Source organism: Branchiostoma belcheri, unplaced genomic scaffold, assembly GCF_001625305.1.
Source record: "Branchiostoma belcheri isolate BF01 breed outbred unplaced genomic scaffold, Haploidv18h27 scaffold21, whole genome shotgun sequence".
NCBI lineage: Eukaryota > Metazoa > Chordata > Leptocardii > Amphioxiformes > Branchiostomatidae > Branchiostoma > Branchiostoma belcheri.
Window position 1 is genome coordinate 2481508 of NW_017803602.1, and position 23536 is coordinate 2505043.

At 44.7% G+C, this 23536-nt stretch overlaps 1 protein-coding gene across 6 annotated transcripts in view; it reads left to right on the forward strand.

The window, feature by feature from the left end:
• Positions 1–8031: 8031 nt before the first annotated feature.
• The window catches only part of LOC109469780 (non-neuronal cytoplasmic intermediate filament protein), a 42273-nt gene continuing 26768 nt past the window's right edge, over positions 8032–23536 (forward strand). For 5 of the 6 annotated variants that reach the window (XM_019768422.1, XM_019768421.1, XM_019768423.1 and 2 more), the window contains exons 1-6: positions 8032–8806; positions 17931–17991; positions 20222–20317; positions 20483–20665; positions 21035–21160; positions 22097–22317. In XM_019768422.1, the coding sequence (XP_019623981.1) occupies positions 8262–8806; positions 17931–17991; positions 20222–20317; positions 20483–20665; positions 21035–21160; positions 22097–22317 (1232 nt within the window). In that variant the 5' untranslated portion in view covers positions 8032–8261. The remainder of the gene's footprint in view (positions 8807–17930; positions 17992–20221; positions 20318–20482; positions 20666–21034; positions 21161–22096; positions 22318–23536) is intronic. The other variant, XM_019768427.1, reaches the window with a different exon arrangement.

Consider the following 23536-nt stretch of genomic DNA (forward strand, 5'->3'; position numbering starts at 1 on the left):
CCAACTGATCCACATAGAACCTTTTGAAATGGTCCTAGCTACAAGTAGATATCGTGTAACAGGTGGTTGCTAGGCAGTTTTATAAGTCAAGTGCTTAGAAACAATGCATATATATGACCCATATATGACTGCTGTTCACCTGCACATCTGTGCTAATCTCATGATCAAAAATAAAAATAAAAAATAGTTAACTGCCTTGTGTAAAACGCTTCCAACGACGTACATGTACACCTTTTCCACATCCTGTGGCCCTAGTGATACATTATATGCACGCCAATGTACTGCGGTTTTGAATATGGCATCTAAGCAAATAAACACAGCACCCCGGCCCGTTCAACGTTTGGCTGACCCGTATTCTAGTCATAACAAAAACCTACGATTCAATACCCACTTGTCATCAGTTCAGAACGTTTTGGTTGTATTTGAAGTTTGACCTTGAGAGCGTTGACAGACGACAAACCACGGTGTGATCACATTCCTCGCAGACTTTCCCAGTGGTCTAGGACAGAACCGACCGCACAGAAGGATTTTGCAGAAAGCCCTTTTACACTGTGGATTGTGTATGTGTGCGCGACTATCACAAGAGTGCCTACACTACAGCGAATGCTACACACACACACACACACACACACACACACACACACACTTCATTTTTACTATTGCCATAACGTTAACACTCATAATTCCGCTGGGTACCATAAGGACTGCCACATTAAAAAAGAGTGCATCGCCTAATGCAATATAAAGAGATCACCTAATGCAATATCAGTAATCAGAGCAGTATGGTATGCAGACATCAGATATCCAGATGTTCAACACATACAGAAAGGCTCAATAAAACCATTTTGGTACCCTGTGGAATTACGTTTGCACCATTGTTGCCCTTTTTCCCGTAGTGAACCTTTACCTTTGACTGGAAGGTTAAGTATTCTGGCGGCAATGGGAACTGGATCAAACCGGTTTCTAACCCCCCCCCCCCAGACAAGTCCTAATGAAACAACCCTCTAAACGGCAACGATTACACACAAAAAACACAACAAGACACTTTTACTTAATGCACACGTGTTTACTTATATATGAAATATAAAACGTTTGACTGTTGTGTGTGACACTTTCATGACTATGAATCATGACCGGCTCGTTAAACTCACTTTCCCACCGGCTAGACTGCACACGTGTAAAGCACATGTGTTTACAATTTCTGCCCCAGGTCTGGACCCGTGAACTCTGTGAACTTACTTTCACTGCTGATGGAATTTACAACGCCCATTTCCATGGCAACAATAGAGAAAGTGGTTCAGAGGCTACCTGGATTCACAGGAGGGTTGCCTGACTTGCCTGTCAACTGTTCACAAAATGGCGATCGCGACGACCATGCAAACTCTCAAAATCCCTGAACAAACATAATGCAAAATTGGACATTTGATTTTTGGTTCAATCAAACAGGTTGACAAGTTTGTGTGCCGCCAAGGTATATGTGTTAAACGTGTTAACACTTATATCTTTTGACAAGGGCACTCACCTGACGACGAGCGATCCTGTGACATATGATAAAACGATGATCATATATCAAGACCTCCAGATACCAGTAACCTATGTCACCTATCTACTGTGATGAATGAATGTAACACTAGTACTACATTCGTTTATCGTAAAACCGCTAACTATAAGTGACAAGGACGCCATTTTAGAAGGCGATGATGTTTCATATCGGACCAATACGTTGGTTGCACAAAGATAAGACCACTGAATAGTTGTTTAGAATACTAGCACTGAGAGCTTCGGGAGTTGATACAATCACATTTTGTCGTCACTTGAACGGTACGGTTGTAAAATAATACTAAAACAGAATAGAATTACCACAAACGTACGCCAGGTAGCTGCAGACAGACACGTGATTATTACTGGACTTTACTGCAGAGCCTGAAGCAAAATTCAAATCAAGCCGACACATTTTCCCGCCATTTCTGTGGATCCTCGGGGCGATGAGTGAGAACACTGCAGAGGAAGAGACGACATTGAATGTAACGGATGTACTTGGCAATGACCTTTCAGTCTCAGCGGGAAACATCCGCCGGGATGTATTGTTGAATGATGTCACCTTGTTAGAACATGGGAACCCAACAGCGCGGCGATATGTCAGCCTGCTCCCCGGAGCCAAACGTTTATATTCAAGGTTTACATTCGGGTATTGACACTCATTTTTTGAAATGATAACATGCCGAATGCTTTCCGGTTGCTATCGTTCAGATGACTGCAGCCACGGCTTATATTTATAGCCTTCCACATACAGTTGTCAGAAAACAATAAATCAGGATGAAACGGCAATGTCTACTCGCAGGCTAGGAATCTGCTATTGAGGACAATACCTTGTACTTGTGATCACTGGACGGAGCGAGCAAAAATTCATATTTGTATGGCCTATGGTTTTATGACTTGAACATGATCCGTGGCTTATTGGTCGCCGCCTCAGTTGAAAGTGGGTATTATGTACTGATGACTTCAAAATCTATAGTACTGATGCTGTTATAAATCAACCTTTGTGTACGAAAAATATTATTCATATTAAAGGTGGATTTCATGCTATATGTCATTGATTCTATCAAGTATGGGAGGGGGGGTGTATGTCACCACAGTAGGGGTAAGACATTGACACTGACACGGCCTGACTACAGAACAGTCGGTAGCGCCGGTTATCTTCTCCCAGAGTTTTAAACTCACGGTCACTGCCCAAGGTCAGGGTGATTAACCATTAATTTGCCGCCTGTTGAGAGATTACGGCTGCCAGGGTAACAAAGGTCATGTGAAAGAAAATCTGCTGGAATTTATTTTAGACAGAACTCAGGGACATGTCATTTGTCGTGTTTGATATTTGTCAAATCGAATAGTCAGCGTGGAGGTGTATTGATATATCTATATAGTGAGTTAATCTGTGCCCTGACGTATTTTCCGATGAAAAAAATGTATGTACATATGCATGTATGCATGTATGTATGTAGTATTCAGACTGGTTTGAATGGGAAGAAACTTATCAAACTCATGGCTGAAATTAGCCTAGTGTCGAGTCTAACAAAAGATCGCGGCAACTAAGATAGGTTTGAAAGAGACATGGCAGTTGAAATAGGTTTGGGCACCAGGCTAACCTGAAGTGCAATCGGGAATATCTACATCCATGGAGCGAAATAGCCACATCTCTTTGACCAGTGAGGTAAGGCGACAGGCTACAGTCAAGGCTTCTGAGGATACACCGCAAGTTGTGTGTACAGAATGTCATCGAGGTCAACATGGCTTAGCAACAGACCGAATATAAATTGCCTATAAGCGACGCTGCAGTAAACACCGGGCTAGAATTTCTCCAAGGTCAAATGTTGTAAAATGCCTCATAAAACATTGTAAGCACACCCTCTCCGAGACGGTATAGCACGACTGAGGATGTTTGCTCTGTCACCATGGCAACCGCACCTGACTCACCCTCTCGGTATTTTACGACAAGCCGCGATGTGGGCGAGGTCGTCTCTCTCGGTGCATGCCACCTCAGCGTGGGGCCCGCCCCCTTCCTTCAGAGGCCCCGGCCTTTGCTTTGGTAAAGGAATTTGATGGGACCACTGGACCTTACCCCTGTGAGACTAGGCTCAGTCTGAGACTCCCTGATTGCCCACCCACCACATGGTTTTCATTGACATGACTGGCGGACCGTCAGTGTAACATTTGGCACTCGTTGAAATGGGCGGGGCTATTTTTCAAGCACGCTGACAGAGCATCGGGTTAGCGTCAGGTCAAAGGTCCTGTACGAACTTTTCTGTGGTAGCTAGCGACAGGAGAGATCGAGTTGGCGGTGGATAATACTCGAGCTCCGGCAATTATATTAAACTTGCTCCACCCACAGGTATTCCTTCATTCGTGTTTTTATTGACATTCTAGGCAACGGTTCTGGCAATCTATTATTGATATACTATCCAGACAAAACTGGCTCGTCCCGGTTGACGCAAGCGTTCCTAATGAAAAGCCAGAGTGACTAAAAAGACGCTTGAAAAAGATCATAATTCTCGTGGGATCGTCCGTGCCAAGAGGCCCAGACCAACTTAGCGATAAAAATTGAGTTAGACGTACAAGGCTGTCGGAAGCAAGAAAGAAATACCAAAGCCAATTGATTGTGTAAATCAGTAGTAGGGCAAGGTCGACCTCCAGACCCAGGGACCGAAGTATCAACTGGGATCCAGTCTATGCGCAGGAGAGCTCTTCGACACCGAGTCTAACCACAGTCAGTGGAGTCTAACATACCTCCAAGGAAATTTTGCCTCAGCCAAGATGGAACGCTCTTTAGCAATTTAACTTGAATTCAGTCGGGCAAAATCATATCACCGGGGTAAACTTGGTCCGCCGCCACTGCCCTGGAGAGACTGGTGACCAATACCACCAAGGATGAGACATCAATCTTGAACTGAAGAGATTCCCGCCATTCTCTTCGCGAAGGCTGTCATCACCGAGGCTTGTATAAGCATGGATGATAGGAGGAACAGGAACTAAATAAACCGAAGCATGTAAAGAGACAGTCATCATTTTGGTCATGACGGCGAGTTTGTTATTTTTTCCACTGTTCTAGTTCTACACCCACCCTTTTCGCGACTCCCGTCATTCAAAATCATAAATCTTTTTTCAGATGTCTAACCCCTAGAGACAAAATATGAGGGTACAAGTACAGACAGCACCCAGGAGAACGTCATCTCAGCCTCAGTTAGATATAAAATTTCGGAAGTCAGTGAGGTCGAATGTAAAAAAAAATTGTCAACAAATCACAGCATAATATTCATGAACTAAGGCAAGTAAGAATTGCTGTTACTGTGGGTAAAATTTCCCGCGCGAGTGGAGAAAGGCTAGACATGTATGGAATTATAAAAGAATGACAGTGGGCTTTATGTGTTTGTAGATCAGTGGCCATGGTAATAAAATATATATATTACGGGCGTGCCCGGATTAGGTGATATTGGAGAGCGTGAACGTGGAATGTTAATCAGTTATTGCATCGCCCCTGATTGTCTCTATTTTTGGCACTGAATGCAGCATTTGGGACAACACGTGCTGAAATCGTTTTTCAATGTCAACGTCGTTCGGGGAACTACCTCAGTGGCCAATATTTCGCTCCCGGCGAGGGGAGGACAGATCGATCATGAAAAGCACTGCCGTAAAGGGTCACGCCGGTGGACATCCTTCCACAGATCCTGTGAAAACTTTCTCAACGGCAGGAATACCTTACAACACGAATCAGCAGCAGAAATGTATGTAGGCGCAGGAAGTGACTCAACGCATACATGTTTACAATGTTTGTTGATACTTCATGTCCACAGCAAGTGTAAAGGTCAAAGCACTTATTATCTCGATGATAACGGAAGGTGGTGGGCGGAACTAGAAGGGGGCAACAGACTGATAGAATATCACGCACGTCGGACGGTGGGGGGGGGGGTCTGTCAGAGCTACAGGCTGGGTTTCCTACTGTCTGTAAGCTAGTATAGCTAACAGAACCAACCCCGCTGATTTCCTGCCTGAATTCAATTTAAGCTGAGCTGGGATGAGACCAATTTCTAGCGCCCAAGAGCCTGCGTGGGCCCTAACAATAGTCTGGATTCCAGGTTAGGCGAGGGGTGTCGACGAACACATCAATAAGCAGGTTGCAGTATGAGCTCGGATGATACATGCGAACGTCATTACCGCGTGGTGCAGCAGAAATGTCATCGGATCACCCGATTCAATCTCATTGGCTCTTATATTGGACATCTCAGGGGTGAACCTGGCCTGAAATTGGGCTCATGGGATGATCATACTCACACCCAGACTACAAAATGTAGCTGGCAACGACATACTGCACGGTCATACAAGAAGGCCATCATCTCTACGTGGTCAATACTTTGGGTCAAGCTTCAGATCGATCAAAACCTCGCAGGGGCCATGCTGAAAATTGGGTTTTGAACAGTCGTGGCTGGGGGAACTTTCTGTCGAGAAAGGAGAAAACGCCCAAGTGGAAGGATAGTGTAATCAGACATGAACGTGTAACTGTTACATAATCAGTGGAGATAAAAATTACATTTTAAATCTCAGGTACGAACATAGCAGGTGCGATACAGGCAATGAATTTTTTTCACCCCACCCCCCGTAAGGCTCTCCCTGCAATGATAACTTTATTCTGGATTTTCATCTGACATGTTTCAATCCTCTGGAAGTTGCCTACGTGTACTGCCACACTTTTTATATACCCTTGATCTAAATCTTCAGTTATGGCCTCTACCATTTTTGTGGTCTGACTGTAACACGCAGTTGTCATGTATGGGGGGGGGGGTGTTCATAGCCCTACCTTTGCCATGGGGTCAAGTTCCTGGAATGATCTACGGAAGTTTGACATCACTGCGGGCAAGTCGCCAACATTTGGGGCCCACTTATGGCGGGAACAACCCCCACTCCCGATGACTTGTCGCCCTATTTTAGTACACGTAAGATAAACGAAATATGGTATGTCGGAATAATGACTGAATGTTTCAGTACTAAGAATGGCAGCCTTCGCAAACTAATAGCTGTGATCATCAACTTCAATTATACCAGCGAGGTGGATACGATGTGAAGCTGACAGGTGTAGCAGACGGGAACGGTAACCATGGTAACAATGTAGCGTCTACGGCAGACGACATTTTGGATGTGTTTTTCATTCTCGACCGGTCATCTTTGCCGCACCAGCCTCAGATACGTGACGTTTACATACAATAAGGAGGCGGAGACATACTTTCTGTGGTGATATAATATCACAGTTACTAATCAACGTAGCGTGAGAGCGCAGACAGGTGCAATGGGCGGGGATGTTGCAATGTATAAGCTGTGTCTTGAACTATGGCATGTTGGCTTCAATTATATGGCACCTTATGATATTCTCAAAGCACAGTATAGGCTTGCAAGACCTGTTTTCGACAGTAGTCTAGAAATGAATATGTAGCGGAAAAACACATTACAGCAAAAATAAATGCTTGCCATATGCTGATGAAATTTTATCGCTACCGTGTAGTCACAACACAATGTTGAGAGTATATGCTTGATGGAATTCTTGGGATCGCCCACCCTGGCCTCCCGTCGTTACACTACCGCCTCAGGACCTATTCCCACGAGAAGACGGGACCCTCTAGCACGGATGACCGAAGGAGGGTACGGGGTTGCTCCTTCATTCTCCCGAGTCCTCTTCAAGCAGGGGCAGAGACAAGCGAATCTTCAAACGAGCTCCGTATATTTAACACATACATGTGGAGGAAAACCCCGCCATTTTGCAACCCAGCCACGTTCAGATATAACATCTACACGCTGGGAATGACTGGTACATTAGGGAGGAATCTTGGCTCGGGTGAGAGGGTTGTGGGGAGTGTACAGGGCAGCAAAAATTCCTGGGATGGCTAAATGCTGATATTGTCGATAAGTACAGAAGTTCACATTACTGATGAGGTAGTCATTTGGAAGAGTTGCCTTAGAACGTGGGTGACCATGTGAAATAAGTTCGCCATAAAGCTTCATATAGCACAAGTATTTCATGTACAGAATATGTAGAAAGGGAGTTGGAACGCCTTTTGATGACTAATACATCCGCCCAAGCTTGCCGAAGCTGAACTTGCCTTTGTATGCAGTTCTCATAAGTCTGAAAAACTGACATAAAAGGTTTTCCCAGCGATAATCAATATCATGAATAAAGGTAGCGTTCTTAGCATAACCAAATGGGCGGATCTTAGTTAGACCCCGCCCCCTTCGCATAGGCTTCGGCAAATGCTACTGGTCTTTGCGTCGTAAGGCCTCTCCCTGAAGTCCCAAGTGAATATAGCTAGATTGGTTTAGTTTGATGAGAAATTGCAAGAGTATGTGATACTTGGCAGTGCCCTTACGATAACGGCCGAGTCACGAATGGGACGTCTGGTGTCCCATATACATTACCCAACGCGTCCCGTTCCACCAATGACGTGCCTTGCCGTGCGGAATGATTGACAGGGAGTGGGCACACGGATGAACTTTAACAGCGTGCCTTGAGTTCCAGGCCTCAGCTGCACGGTCGAACGTAACGGTACCGGGCAGGCGCGAGAGAGCAGCCGCTGATAACGACACCGTTTTCAGACCAGACAGATCGCTGCACAGAGCAGGAGTGCGTCCACAGTCGCATCCCCTGGCTTCCATCCTCCCCTCAGTAGCCGGCTGAAAGAAGAGTTTCCGTTGGAAGCAAGCGTACAGCAAACAACAGTCTCAACATGAGCACTACTACCAAGAAGGTGACCCGCACCATCATCACGTCCTCGTCCGGCGGCGGTGCCGGTGGCGGCGGCGGCAGAGCTACATTCAGCTCCTCCAGGCTGAGCGGTGGCGGCGGCCGTATTCGCACCGGCGGTATAACATCACGCCGTAGCGTGGGCTCTTCTTACTCAGCCGGCGGTGGCGGCCGCGTCAACGCCGTCATGGCTGCAGGGGTGATGGCTTCAGTGGGAGGGCCGGCCGGTGCGCTACAGACCCTCTCCGACGCTCGCATGACCCGCGCCCACGAGAAGCAAGAGCTGTCACACCTGAACGACCGTTTCGCCTCCTACATCGACAAGGTGCGCTACCTCCAGGAACGCAACTCCAAGCTGGAGGCACAGATTAAGATCCAGGAATCCAGGGAGGCCCCCAACATCAAGGATCTGTACGAGAAGGAGCTCCGGGATCTCCGAGCGCTGGTGGATGAGCTTTCCAACGACAAGGCCCAGCTGGAAATCGAGAGGAACAACTGGCAGGAACAGGCAGAAGAGTACAAGGGAAAGTAAGTCTTGTTTTCTTCATGTTATTTCTATGCCCTTTACCCAAGCTAAGTATGCTCCGAGAGACCTTAAGTGTTTACTCGCTAGTATTTTGCCCCCTCTTACTGGATGGTCCTGCAAATTTGCTACCATGTTGAGTGTGTTTATTGCTGTTTAATCTGATTTGATAAACATGTATAATTCGCTCCAGAATCAGTTCTATCATTGATCATTCAGTCATGTTAGTCTCTATGCCCTCTGTCTGACCGCCCCCTTTAAAAAATGATACGCCCCTAAATGTCCCTGCTTGCCTTTGGGAGGGGGACGCATATGGGGGCGATTCAGCAGATACACTGAATGTATATACGTTTAGATAGTTGCATATTACCAGCTTATGAAATGAGATTGTCTGCAGTGCTGTTGCATATACATGGCGACTTTGAACAGTGTTTTTCCATGTGTTAGATAAAAACATGTCAGGAGCAAATACTACTGCGTAGCGCCCTTCAAGGCCGAGTGTTTTTGTTTGTGAAAAACGACACTTGCCGGCTATGTGATCCCCACAGCATGGAGTAGATTTTTCATAAGCAATGTCAGTTGTTGAATGTGTCATTGTTTCATTGGTCGTTTTGTTGGCTGACGAAAATGTACTCTCCATGTATATATAACAGGTGCATGAATATTTCTTACATCATCCAGTCCAAGGTGCTTTGTGACTTGAGTTGACCGCCTTTGCTGTCAGGCAATCTGAACATCCTTTAAATCTAACACTGCTTACCCTAAGCAAGGTCTTTTGGTGCAGGTCTAACGTACGTAACTCATTCTTGGCATTTTAAGAAATTCAGACAGAATCAGTGGTGCCATAATTTGCCCGATGCACGAGTCCCGCCCCCTTCTCCATACATCTGTCCGAGTTCCTCAGGGGGGTTAATTTTCGAGATTCTTGTCATAGACAGAAGCGGCTCACTGTACACTGTAAACTACATTCTTGAAGAAATGTACAGTTTAGACGGAAAGGAATCTTCATTAAGGGATGTTGTTTGTTGTTCGTTGGCAACTCGCCTGTCAAGATATGCATGTCCTACATACATGATGCGAGGGAACAAATCCAGTGGGGGCGTAGCCATGCCCGAGCTGTTGTTGACGCACCGACACCATGTAATGTTCCTTTGTTAGGGGGCACTGCTGTGACCCCGTTACACCTGTTACTAAACAAACAAGGTGTCCAGACATGGCTGGGTCCGTAATAAAACGTCAACAAGTCTACCTTTAGAAGGGAAAAGGTCAAAGAGGCTCGCTGAAAGTGCCAAAGTGGGCGGGGCCGGTATGGAGAAATCAGACGATACGCCCACGGCATGGCGTCTCGTGTCCAGTTATTCTCTACAGCTAGCTTGGAAAGGTCTCGAATCGCTATTCAGAGTTTAAGACATCTACGTCTACCTTTCTGTTTCAAACCCATGGACCATAAGACGGTTGCCGTGGTGCAATGCAGTGCTTTTTAGTAAAATATTGACAGAAGGAAACCGCAATGATACGGTGGAACCGGCGGTGTCAGCGCAACGGTATGCAGGGCCCATCGATTCGATATGCAAAACGGGTTTCATATGGCTTCTAAGCACCAGGGCAGATACATATGCAGAGAATGGCGTGCAAAAATAATCAGCCCATGTAAGACTGCAGAAATCACTCCCCTGCAGTATCGATTGCTTTGAATAATAGATGGTTATCCCCTCAAGTTCATTGGGTCTGTCCACTCAAAAAGTATTAGCGCTGAAATCTGGATGCGCTTTGAGAAAAATGACGTCTGACTTCATTTATATTTCATTGCTATTTCCTGCAATCTTCATAAAGAAGGAATCGGTAATGTGTAATGGCCTATTGAAAGCAGGAAAATATTTGAACGTTCTCGCGCCATGTCTCGTGTCATGTGGTCAGATTTGTGCAGGTTTTGTCAGCTCCCTTGTGGTCTTTTTTCGTGGGGAAATTTTCAGCCCTCTACAGTGCCACACCCTTGATCTAGACCTCTCGCGCCATGCGACTATTCCCAAGTGTTCTGCATGTATTCATATCACGTCTTTAGACAAAAGAGCGCAATAAAAATCCCATATTTGGCTCGATTCCCCGTAGACATCTTGGCATAACGTTTTTTTTCTTGCCACGCCTTGCTCCTGTGCAGTGATTTTCCCGGGTAAACCGGCAGAGAGAAAGGGTGTGTCAGCCTCAGCAGTCACGTACCGCCTGCCCTTGACCGTGCCCCCTGGCTCCCACAGTGCCCCGCAGACGCACCTATTTCTGTCCGATGACTACATCGATGGTAATCATCCTGCAGTGCGATCAAATCAGGACTATGCATATGTCTATAACCATCTACTATCGAGAAATTTCCAGGGCGTCCCTTCCACATCATTATGCGCAAACGATGACCGAATTCTCCTTCTGGCAAAGGGCTAATGAATTCTAACGCGTTTTGATGCCTTCATACATGGTGATAATTCATCATAAGTTGAATTATGCTGATAATGCCCTACAAATGCTCCCGTGACCCGATTACTGTACTGCGTTCTTAATTGGATCCTAAAGCTTCTGCTTCAGGTTGCTGTGCGCCTTGCAGGGTCCTAAATAGGCTTTCAGGAGATAACCATGTAGAAAAGTCAGCTGTTACGCTTCAGCATAACACACTCTGATGAGACCACTGATCCCATTTCTTCTACATTTTGGCATCTTGCTGTTTCCCCGTGAAACTAATATGCCACACGCCGTGATCATGAAGCGCCGATAAAGCAACAAGGTCACCCCTTGATACCTGAAACGTGGGAGGATCCTTTCTAAATTGGCTTCAGTTCTTCATTTTTTCAAATCACCGGAGGGAGAGCATTTTGTAAAGGTAAAGGGGATGGTTCCAGCTTACGAACGCAAGAACCCCCCCCCCCAACTTTTAATCCCCTGAAATCTCGTGTTCGACTAAAGGGATTCGATTACCAAACGCGGTTGTGGTCCTTCGCACACCGTGACCTAGATCTTACGATTTATGTCGATATGTACGCCCTACTTGCTTAGGCGAAAACACCTATCGGGGTCACTGACCTCCCGTCTCCCTTTTCTTCTCTGTATTTGTTCAATACCATTCGACATTAGCACGACGAAAGAAATTAATTGTCAGTTAAGAATCGGTTCGAATATATCGTGACAAAAACATGACTTTCGAACTCTTCGAACTTTTTTTTTAGTCCGGAATGGTTCATGTTTTTTGTTTACTCTTCACTGAACAACAAGGCTACACGTGCTCTATAGTCCAATGTCCGGCTTGTTGGATTGACCTAAATACATAATTCTAACGGGACCTCGACCGATTTCCGCCACTTCAAATGTTTTCACAAGGCTGAATTCCTGAATTCTTGTCTAACATTTTTAGCCCAGTATGTTTGACAACCGGTAGAAATTAAGAAGAAAATACGAAATATGTTTTGTTGGTAAATCTACAAAATATGTTTTGTTGGTAAATATTTGCCAAGGCAAGAGACGCACCTGTCAAAAGGCCATTGACCCTTTCGATCGATCGGATCGAAGGGCACATAAAAACTTGTTCTTTAATACTAAAATCAGAATTACATGATCATTAATTTGCACTATGCAAACGATGACAGGCACTTCGCATGAAATTACCAGCAGCAATGGATCCTGTCGAAAATTATGGTAATTCGCTTTATGTTAACCCCCGGAAAAAAATATGTACATGCACTGAAAAAAAATAGATAATGTCAAGGCGTCATCTATTTCTGAACACAAGGAACGTTGCCAAAAAAAAAGCTGTCGAAAAATTGTAAAAACGCAAATAGTCCCTCCCCCAATGTAAACCTGTACTGTCCGTAATAGGAGCTCTATTGGGTCTGGCCACTTTGATCATTAATTCTACAGATGTGACATTTGACCTGCGACATAAGACTGTTAATGAGAGGACCCTCGTGAGACCTGTGGCCCCATGCTTTCCCAATCACATCGCTACCAAAACGGTTCCCGGTTGCAATTTTTTTATACCAAGGTTATCGAATTCGCAGAGAGCAATCCGTCCATCAATCATCACGAGTGCAGATGTTCAGAGGCCAGGAGCTAGGGCGGGGTGCTTTCTTTAAGCAGAAATGATGCTAAATTTTGCCATCACAGGAAATGAGATTAGATTTGTCTAACGGCTAACGGTGAAAACAGGTGCAGCGGATACAAGTGTCTGGCCCGACTCTAGTGTCGCTTCTCTTCGCAGTCTTTTGATGGCTACAACATTTAGCACATAAGATGGTAACACTTTTATCATACGCCGTAGGCTCATGGACTGAGTGTGAGTGCATATTATATTTTTTTCTCATGTGCAAAGAAAAAGACGATTCCAAGTCTAAATGCAGTTTATTTCGGTCAGTAAACTCTCTGAAGATAGCCACGTGAAATTTAAGCCTAGAGGTGAAGTAGGTAGGAGGTACAGATTAATTAGGTAAGCTGCATTACACAACCCTTTCACACAAGGGTTCCATGCACGATATGACATTCACACTGTCACAGGAGCGGGAATCTGCGCCGAACACGGACCTACACTAATGAGGAGAATAAAGATCGGGAGTCCAAATACGGCGCACTCTGTCTGAGGAAAAGCACTCCAGACAGTTTTCAGACGGGCGAATGAAACAAACAATCGATTGATTCAAGTACCACTTTGACCTTTCGAACCGCCATTTACTGATTTAGTGACGTAAAATGTGATAAAAGAACTCCTCTCCCTAGATATTATAGTTCTGATACACTGGATTCTTGCAACTTTTTTGACAGAGTACAAGAACCAGACAAGGGCCCCACCAATTGACCCCACGACATCGTTTTGTTTAGCATAACGCCGATTTAGTTTGGACGAGATTTCCGCCATAAGAGGGACGCGTTGAACTGAAGGTCACTGGGGGTTGAAAGACAACCAGCCACAGCGGGGTACCCTACAGGCAATGTCACCTTTGTCTGACCTAGTACCTACACGGTCTGCCAAGCATTAGACTTCAACCCCGTTTATCTTTAGCCTTCTGTCCGTCAACTTTGATGTAAAGCAGATTCTCCGCCATATTTGAAGAGTCTGGATTGATTATAGAACTAATGAACACACAGAGGGGGATGGATATGTCTTTGTTGTTTGACTTGTTTTTATGGCTTCTAAAAATATTAAATATCAACTCATACAGACAAGGGTGAGAGAAAAACATGCCCTGTCGTTATCTAAATGGGCGGATGATGTGGTAACGCTGTGTCAGACGGTGTGACGAGCCTACAATTCAGACTAAACACTAAACTAGTACTACCCCTGTTTGTGAGATATGCCTCTTAGTATTACTAGTGGACCGGATCTGCAAACATTCCCGTGCTTATATAGCTTGTGACTGCAGAACTAGCAACCCGCATAGTGAATTTCCTGTGCACTGATGGACGTGCTTCCCAACAACATCAGTGCGTTTGATTGACGTAGTAGTATCCAGTCCTCGTCACCGCATCCTTAATTTAAAAGTCTTCCTCGGGAAAAGGGAGGCGACAAAGGCGGATTCCGTCGATGCTATGGCTTTCATTTTGTACATCCTGCCCATAAATCTAGAATTTGAATCTCGACTCCTCTCTTTTGGTAAGTCCTTGACAGACGCCGTCATTGCCGGTCCCCGGAGAAATTGTTACCGACAAAGAATTGGCAGAGGGAGATAAAGTGGCTAGATCTAGCTGTTTGGTTCGTATCAAAGCATGACTGACAGTTTACATTTCCTGGTGGGTATCTGATGTGCAGCATTAGGGTTGCAGTCTATAGCTACTATGGGGATGATAAAGTTGCTGTCAAAATTTGTCGCTTTTCACTACAACTGAAGATAGTTAAATTGTCGCTTCTTGAATCCCTGTGTTTACGAGAACCGTTCTCACTTACTTCTTGTGTGAAAAAAAGATAAATCTCAAGTGCGCCACACATTAAGCTGCGATTTTGTTTAGTCTACAGCTTAGGACACAAGGTGTGCAAGCAGAAATTGAAGACGCCTGTCCTTGGTGCCTGAGTGTTTAACTAGGTGCAGACTAACATACCAATGAGGACTATGTAGAAATGTCTTCGCGTGTCAGTGTTAAGTATTTGCTAATCGTCTTTGTCTCAGTTCAAAGATCGAAGCAAATAAATATTTGATTCCGACGCACCAACAACAACGGTTGACTGTCAGTACGAGCGAAATATCTTGCCTGCCATCTTGGTCAGACCCTCGTAAGCATAGCTGTATTTGCGAAGTCGAAAATTTTCTGTGATGAAGACGAGTACATGTAAAAGACTCTCAACCAACTAGTTCAACTAAAAACCCACCAAATTAACAAGCATTTTATCAGACAATGGACAAATGGGCGTGTAAGCACGTCTGAGATTGCCACATGTACCAAATCTAAAACAAGTACTTGAAGTAGGGCGTCAGTACAAGAGCCGCATTGTCCTGGCAACATCGCCGCACAGAAGTTGAGAGACGAACTGGGTCGTCACATACCGTCAGATTAGATTTGTTTCTCGTGTGTCGTCTGCAGGTCTGAGACGAGACGACCTCCATGTACCCATTGTTGGATTTCCCCCGTCTGTAATTTATCAATGAGCACAGTTTCGTAAATTGTATTTTAAAAGGAGAACAAGGACATTCTGTAATTGCAATCTGCCGCGTCGTCGAAAGCATTCTAAAAATAATGAAATATATCTTATTTCAAGCGTCTCCATAGAGATCTGTTCGTTGTCGTTGCTATTCCAACGCACAAAACTGTTACTGATTTTCTATGTCTGTGGAAGTGATTGGTACACAGTAGATATCGCTGTTGAGGACATCTTCGAGAAAATAGTTTTATGGAACACAGGGATGATAATAATAACTCATGGTCGGTCATGTTGCCCGGCAATTGCGATGCCCGCCATAGTTGTGGGTGACCTCTGACCAAACGGAAATTATTTCAGGCCTTACCCCCATGTTCTAGACTGTACATTTTAGTCAATCAAATTTCTAATCGATCAAGTGTTATTTCACCATGTAGCTGCATATATCACCCAAGTAGCTTTTAATTTTTGCTTCCTATGGACATAAGTAAATTGTAATTGAAAGCAATTTTTCATCGATTTCCTATGTGAAATTGGGGCAACAGCCACATCTAGCCATACGGATAAATGCATGGATATTGTGTTGTGTTTATACTACGTGCTCAGCACTGCAAATTTCTTTCTCAGTAGAATACACTAGCCACTTGCAACCGCATGGCTTTCGCGTAAGCTTTTAAGGGTTATCCAGTTTCGCGTTGTTTATTTGAATTGAAGAGCGGCTACACTATTACAAGCCAGGGCCTGTCACGAAGGAGCCTTATTGAAAACGCATGCGTCTCAGCCAGGTCGTTATGGGTGTAATGTCTTGTGTAAATCACGTTCCATGTTTGCAAAAAAAAAGTTTAAAACCTGTTTGGCCAAACAGACTGACACGGAGGCAGCTGCATTGTTCAGTAGCGCCAGAGGCAGTGTGCATGAGAAATCCGATATCCCAAGCCACCCGCTCTCTCTGTTGGAAATATCACAATTCAGACGACGCAAATGAAGTTTCATGGACCATTCACCAATTTCGTGGGAGTGGTAGGATCAAGTCTGGCTTGAGAAAGGGGTTTTGGCGGTATGTAATAATCCGTCACCTTGACAACAAGGCTGCAGAAATGTTATAGTGGCGATCAGGATGAAAGATACTCGTCTTGAAATGCCCTTTTATGGCCCACTGTGGATGGAGGCGCAAATCCCCGTGCGCAAGTACGAGCTCTGGGATTCATAGATAACATCGAAATGTAAAAGTTCACTGTAACAGTCGACGTCATCCGTCGCCAATGGCAGCCATCTCGTTTGTACGCGGTGCACGTTCACACTATGGAAAGGGATAGCCTGTTTTCAGGGCTACCTGTTAATTTTTCCGTGCAAAGTCATTACGCAGAAATTAGGGGTGATAGCGAAAAGCTCATTCGGCTTTCTTTACAAATTACTTTTGCAAGCCGGTCAATAACTTTGGGGTTTTGTTGGTAGTCGTTCAACCCGGTAGAAAATCTAATAACTGAGCAGGTTTGCCAACAGAGAGTGGGCGTAGGTCTAGTCTAGACGCTACTTTGGAGCCTCCATGCGTATCTGAGAGCAGCCATTTTAAATGCACACCGTATCCTGCACATGGAAGTATATGACAGAAAGATATCAATAAATAAAATTGCCATGGCCATTCATATTTTAACAGCCGGATATTAATTTCTTCCTGAGTAATTTCAAGGCTGCATGGAGCTAGCATGTACGTGAAGTGGATACAAAAGTCCATATTAGTGAGGCTCTGCTAGCAAAACCCACGGGCCCTTCTGGAATCTGGACTGTTGTCAAGAGGTGTGGGACATCCACTCAGTGCCGCACCTGCTGTGCGGGGAGATTCTGATTACCTCACAAATCACAAAACAACCGGTAAACGAGATGCATCATGCATTAGACATGTTATTACCTCTCACTGAGGCCCCAGAACGCCCCCGGGTCCTCTAAGCGAAGCTTGATGGATGATCGGGGCTGAAATATCCCCGGTCCCGTCCACATACCGGACGGCAGAAGTGTTGACAGTCAACAGGGGGTTATTAGAAACATTGTACATGTAGGCAAACACGAAATGTCGGCTGTCAACTTGTCTTGTAGAACAAGATGTGATACAGCTGAGACTTTTCGTCAGATTCTGATCAGTATTAGTGATTGTTACAGCGAACTCTTTATATTTTATGTTCAAATAACATAAAATAGACGTTCTGTTGACTTGTGGAGTATTTGTATGTATTTAGTTAATGATTAAATTACAATGTAGTTACGATTGAGCTTTGAAGATAAGCTAAGTGCCTCATCACATCAATGTAAAACTCGCAATGACTGTTACACCCCAAACGTTGGCCCGGCCGGCTACCCGAGGAACACCATGCTCGCCCCGGGCTATTTCAAATGGCCCCCTACAACATAGCGATATGGGGCCATCTATATAAAGTATAAGGTGATCAATTAAGCGTAGCTCATGTAATGGTCGGCCGACGCTGCGTCCCATTATGTATGATTAAATATTGATTCCTTTTATTGTTGGGCAGGTGGCAGGACGAGGCGGGGTTGCGTGCGGAGCTGGAAGCTGAGATTGAGAGGCTGAAGAAGGTGGGTTCCGCCCCTCCCCATTAGTATCCACCATCTTGGATCAATAGTGAACACGACATCCGATACCGGAACGTGCCCAACTTCACACAAAGTTTCCTCTAACAAAGGCCACTGTAACTTTAACATACTTACTTTGGGAAATTGGTTTTCATTTCGTAGTTTTCTTCACTTGTAAAAACATCTGAATTACATAATAATAAAGAACTCCCATAAACAGCCCTTTTTGTTGATGAAGACAAAAAAAGAGGAAAATGAAGTTGAAAAATCTGGGAAGTTAAAACTTGTCGTGAATTGTGTAAAGTGTGATCTAAATACCGCCTAATCGCTGACCAAGAAATTCAGTGCAGACAAATATTCATTATGTTATCTTCCACGGAAGTTATCACCATGCGGAACCCCAATTTAGACATTTCTTGATGAGACTAGAAGATAAGGTAGTTTTATCAGAGCGGCAAGAAGTGGGGCTGATTCCACCGATAAAGAGACTACCCCGTCGGTAGACAGGTTGCCATAGTTGGCTAAGAAATGCTGCCCTTTTCCGTGCCACGACCACAAGAGCATTCCAAGAATTTCGGTCCGCGTAACCTTCTGAACTGGCAACAACTACAGCTCCCAAGTGATATTAAAAACAGACCCTGCAGAATTAGAATTAGCTCCGGTTGTAGCAACGTTATATCAACTCGACTGCAAAAACTGCTGTTTCCAACTTCAGTAAAGAGTGCACAGCGAGGCACAATTTCACTTCATTATTGATCAAAATAGATGAGTTGATTTACAATGAGAATGCGTTCCTACTCTTTAATTGAGTGTCGTTAAAATGTATTGACTTTTTGCTTAGCTGTTGTCAATATCCGGGACTAGATTGGGCCGAAAGTTGTGAGGCAGGATTGATTCATAACGACATTATTGCTTGGGACGCATTCATCCGCTTCTGATATTTCGGAATTGTCAATAAAATAGCCCGTAGGCCATAAATCTATCGCAACTAACGGCCCGTTAAAAATGGTGCTTCGCCAGCACTCCAAGTAGCCTAGATTGGAACTGAACATTACAAAACTGCAGTCAAAGGTCTCGCCGAAAATTGCACCAGTTCCCAATATACGAGCGCAGAGCGTCGGTTGTGAATGCAGGATAGGCTTGTAAAAACCAATTTACCCCGCCAGTTTTGCCCATATATGGAAAGGAGCCCAGGCTCGGTACGTCAAGCCGAGTAATTGCACATCTGGGATTTTGCTCCAGGAGGTTGGCAGTGAAAAGTTATAATTTTCCCTCGGTGTCAGATGTTTTCACTTCAATGGGTTATCGATCTCGATTGAAGAAAAATGAGGCGTTGGGGTTGAAAAGGTGGATGCAGTAATTTGCTTCCCGGTAAGAATGGGCACAGAAGAGCCACCCACTCAAGATATTCATATAAAATACAGACAATATCAGACGTTCGGTGGTAAAATTTAGCAAAACAACGGGTATATCTCGTCTGATCACTTTTAGCAAGAAATCTCATCGAAGAAAATTCAAACGTTTGGGCATGTTAGTAATTAGTCTGTTCGGACTTTCCTTTCAAAGTGATATGCGAGACGATTAATTTCGCCCACAGGGATGAAATGTAGTATAGATGGATGTTTTAGGGATGTGTTTTACGACAGAAGTGGGGCAGTGCGGTAACATGATGTCAGAGAAGAGACAATGTACATGAACATGACTATGTATTTGTCTGGCACAGACAGACATGATTTCATCGCCAATAAGCCAGTCCCAGGAAGAGGTTAAGCCGGCGCCAAATTTATAGCGGCAGCTTGAACGTGACCTACATACATGACTCGCCATGACGCCGTTCTCAAATTACGTTACAGTACCCACCGGGAGATGACCTAAAATTTTCTGACATTTATGTTTAGAGACGAATGAGGTCTACCTACTGTGTGATTACACCTTATATCTTAACGTGCTCGTGTTTTAACGTACCTATCTTTGTGACCTAATACTTTTCTGAGTGAAACACTGTAACATTGGCGCCACTCAATAAATCACTGCATTATTTATATGTTCCTTAACACCTGCATCCTCTCCGGACATAACCGTCGCGACTACCCCATGAATAAATGATTAGGCAGTGGGGGATTACTTCCCAAGTTCCGGTGTTTTTCACTTTCAACTTTCCAGAATGTTCCGCCATATTTTTTTCACCTTGACCTCGATAACTTACCCGGATGTTCCGCCATGTTTTCTGCAGGAGCTGGATGCAGCAACCATGGCGCGTGTGGACTTGGAGAACAAGCTCTCCACCGCACAGGAGGAGATCGATTTCTTGAAGAGGGTTCATGATGAGGTAGGTACACTGATTTTTTTCTTGAAGCAGTAACGCAAGTCGTTGGATTAGATTTTATGTAGTCTTTGTGACTGACGCACCTGCAGTTCTACAGTCTCTGATTTTGTCTGCGAATTCAATACCTTTTTTTCTAAATGTCATGATTTATTTTTCTATTTTTTGCAGGAAATCCGTCAACTGCAGGACCAGTTGAACGAAAGTTTGACCATTGTGGAGGTGGACTCCCGGGCTCCCACAACTTTTGCTCCTGGACCTGACCTCACTGAAGCTCTGCGTGAGATCCGTACTCAGTACGAGGAGCTTGGACGTGTGAACAGGGAGGATGCTGAGGTCAAGTACAAGCAGAAGGTAGGGGAGAAGTATTGCAAACATATTTTGAAAATACTTGTGCAGTACCAGTACAGAGCTAAAACATTATTGCAACATCAGAGGTTTGTGCACAGACATTTAAATCGCACTACTGCAATTTTACATCAGCTTTCCAATCACCAAGAACCTTACGGCCAAGCCATAGTCAGACATCGGTCAAAAGGGTCAGGAAGTTGATACCGCCGCCGTCCCTGTTGAGTTCTTCCTCTTGTCAATTTAAACTTGCTACTGAGAATATACGTCATGTTCGTTAGCTATCAGTTGTTCATGCCCTGATTCTATAGCAAGTTGGTTGATGGACAATTCATGAACATTTTGTTGTGTTTTTTTTTCCTTCAATCGATCCAGTTCAGCGAGCTGGCCCAACAACGGGAGCGTGACAACGAGGCTCTGATGACTGCACGGACAGAGGTGACAGAACTCCGGAGGAACCTCAACTCTCTCGTGGCCGAGAATGAGGCTCTCAAGAGTAAGGTGAGTGTCAGTAGCTCACCAGATACTGTTTTATATTCAGAATGACCGTAATGTCAATCGGAAATATTATACTTTTATACATTTGGGCAATTACACTTTGTCATTACAAACATTGCGATAGATTCCTTGAATTTTAGTGTGTAATGTTTCTGCTTTGTTGTGTATGTGGCGTCGACTTACAAGATGTAAAGGGTAAATCCAAGACGAAGCCATTTCCTGCTCGCCTGTAATGCAATCAATGCTTGTCAACACGTAATAAGTGACAGGGACGTCATGCTGGGGCAATATTCTATTCATGCAGTCATTGAACCCCCACATTGACATGGGAGAAATATGACGTGGCCTACTTCAGCAGTGGACAGGATATAAATAATTGCTGTCTCCAGCTTTTAATGCATGTGCTGCTTGGTATTCACTAGACACGTGTCCTGGAAACGAGCCTTTCTATCTTGACGAGGTGGCACGAGAAGATAACAACCGACCATGAAAACTGCCTTAATAAGCTGCTTCTTGAAATGAGTCTGGTCAAAGAAGACGTAGCATCTATGTCCAGGATACTGAAGGGGCTTGGGACTTAGCGCCTTGCTCGAACAGTTACCATAGACCACACTCATCCAGGTAGGTAGGAGGCTGCAAACTCAATCGTTACTCATCACCAGTTTCACCATTAAAATTTTCGTTGGCTCTGACCACATATAAATTTTGCATTTTTCATATTTTCTGGAATGGAATTTCAGTGAAGTTGATATTAAATCTGGGCAAAGATGGAATGTGCCTTTCTATTTGTTTTTAGAAGCTAACAGAGTCAACAGCATCAGAACATTTTTGGCATTGAGTTCCTAACAAGCAGCCTCCTACCGCCCCGTTCGAACGCCCCAGGGCAAATTCATACGCCCAGCAGATATGTAGATGTGGATTTTCTTGTGTTTTGAACAGAACGCAGCTCTGGAGGGCAGCCTGTCCGACCTGGAGGGTCGCATGCAGCTGGAGATCGAAGAGTATCAGGCTGCAATCCGCGATCTCGAGCAGGAGCTGGAGACCAAGTCGAGTGAGATGGCTCAACAGATGCAAGCCTACAAGATGTTGATGGACACCAAGATGGCGCTCGACATGGAGATAGCAGCTTACAGGAAGCTGCTGGAGGGAGAGGAGATCAGGTGTGAACATTTTCTTAACTTTTCATCTTAACTTTTCACTAAGACGCCTGGTGTGTTTAATCCATCATGGAACGCGAGGAAACACGGGATAGAAATGGCAAGACGGCACCTGCAAGATCCTCGCAGGTAAAACACGGTTGTTCCCGGAGTTTCCTTGCATGATCGTTGTTTTTGTGGCCATTGGTGAAGCTGTGCGTGGTGACGAGTGACTGTAGTTGTAAGAGGACCCTGTCCATGTGCTACGTCTTCTTCGCCTTTTAACACACACGCGGAGAACAATCTAATCCCAAATCGTACGCCCTTCTCCCCTACATTACTTCCCGCTCAAATCTGAACACCTTCTGCTCTTCTGCTTTTATTTGTGCAAGACTATTCCGGAACCCGGCGAGGGTCCGGGTCGTCCAAACCCCACCCGAAGAAGGGTAAGCCAAATTCATTCCGTGGTATGGCCCCTAAGGAAGCTTGCAGATGCTCTTTTGTCGAATCAGCACCATTTGGAACTTTCAAACGATGTCGTACTTTACTTTCATAACTGTTCCTATCAGACTGAACAGCTATTCGTTCTGGCATGGTACAGGATATTACTGACATAATTAACGTCTCCTGTTAATTCTGTTCTAGCTACGTCTCTCTGGTTGTAAATCTGTAAATGACTTTAATCTATCTGACCAAACTCGATTGAAGACATATCTATCATGTCGCTTGCCTGAGTAGATTGATGACTGAAACATGCATGACAGTCTTTTTATGACTTCTGCTACCGCTAATGGTGCTTCAGAATCGAACAAAAGGGCATCTCTGACTCGCTTCGCGAGGCACGAGCGGCATACAGAGAGGCCATGAAGACCAGATTGTCCCTCGATACTGAGGTCGCAGCCTACAAAAGAATCCTGGGCCCTGGTGTAATGGAACAGAGGTACTAGTCATACTAGACAGTCAAGGATTTCCGTGCAATCTCCTTTCTCCAACATCTCCCCTGTCCAAATTACTCCGTGTCAGCCCACACTACGGTTTGGTTGCAAGATTTGAGTTTTCTTACCTCTACGTTATGTCTGTCATACAGTTTTGTTTCCTCAGGATCTTCCCTATGCTGCCTGCTTTGTTTGAGCTGCTGCTCTTTTGTATTTAATTGTTTGTTTTTGTTTTTGCTGGTACTCAGTCCAGCAGCGTTGTCCTCCCTGAGAATCCCTCCTACTTATGGTGACGACCACCTGCTTGC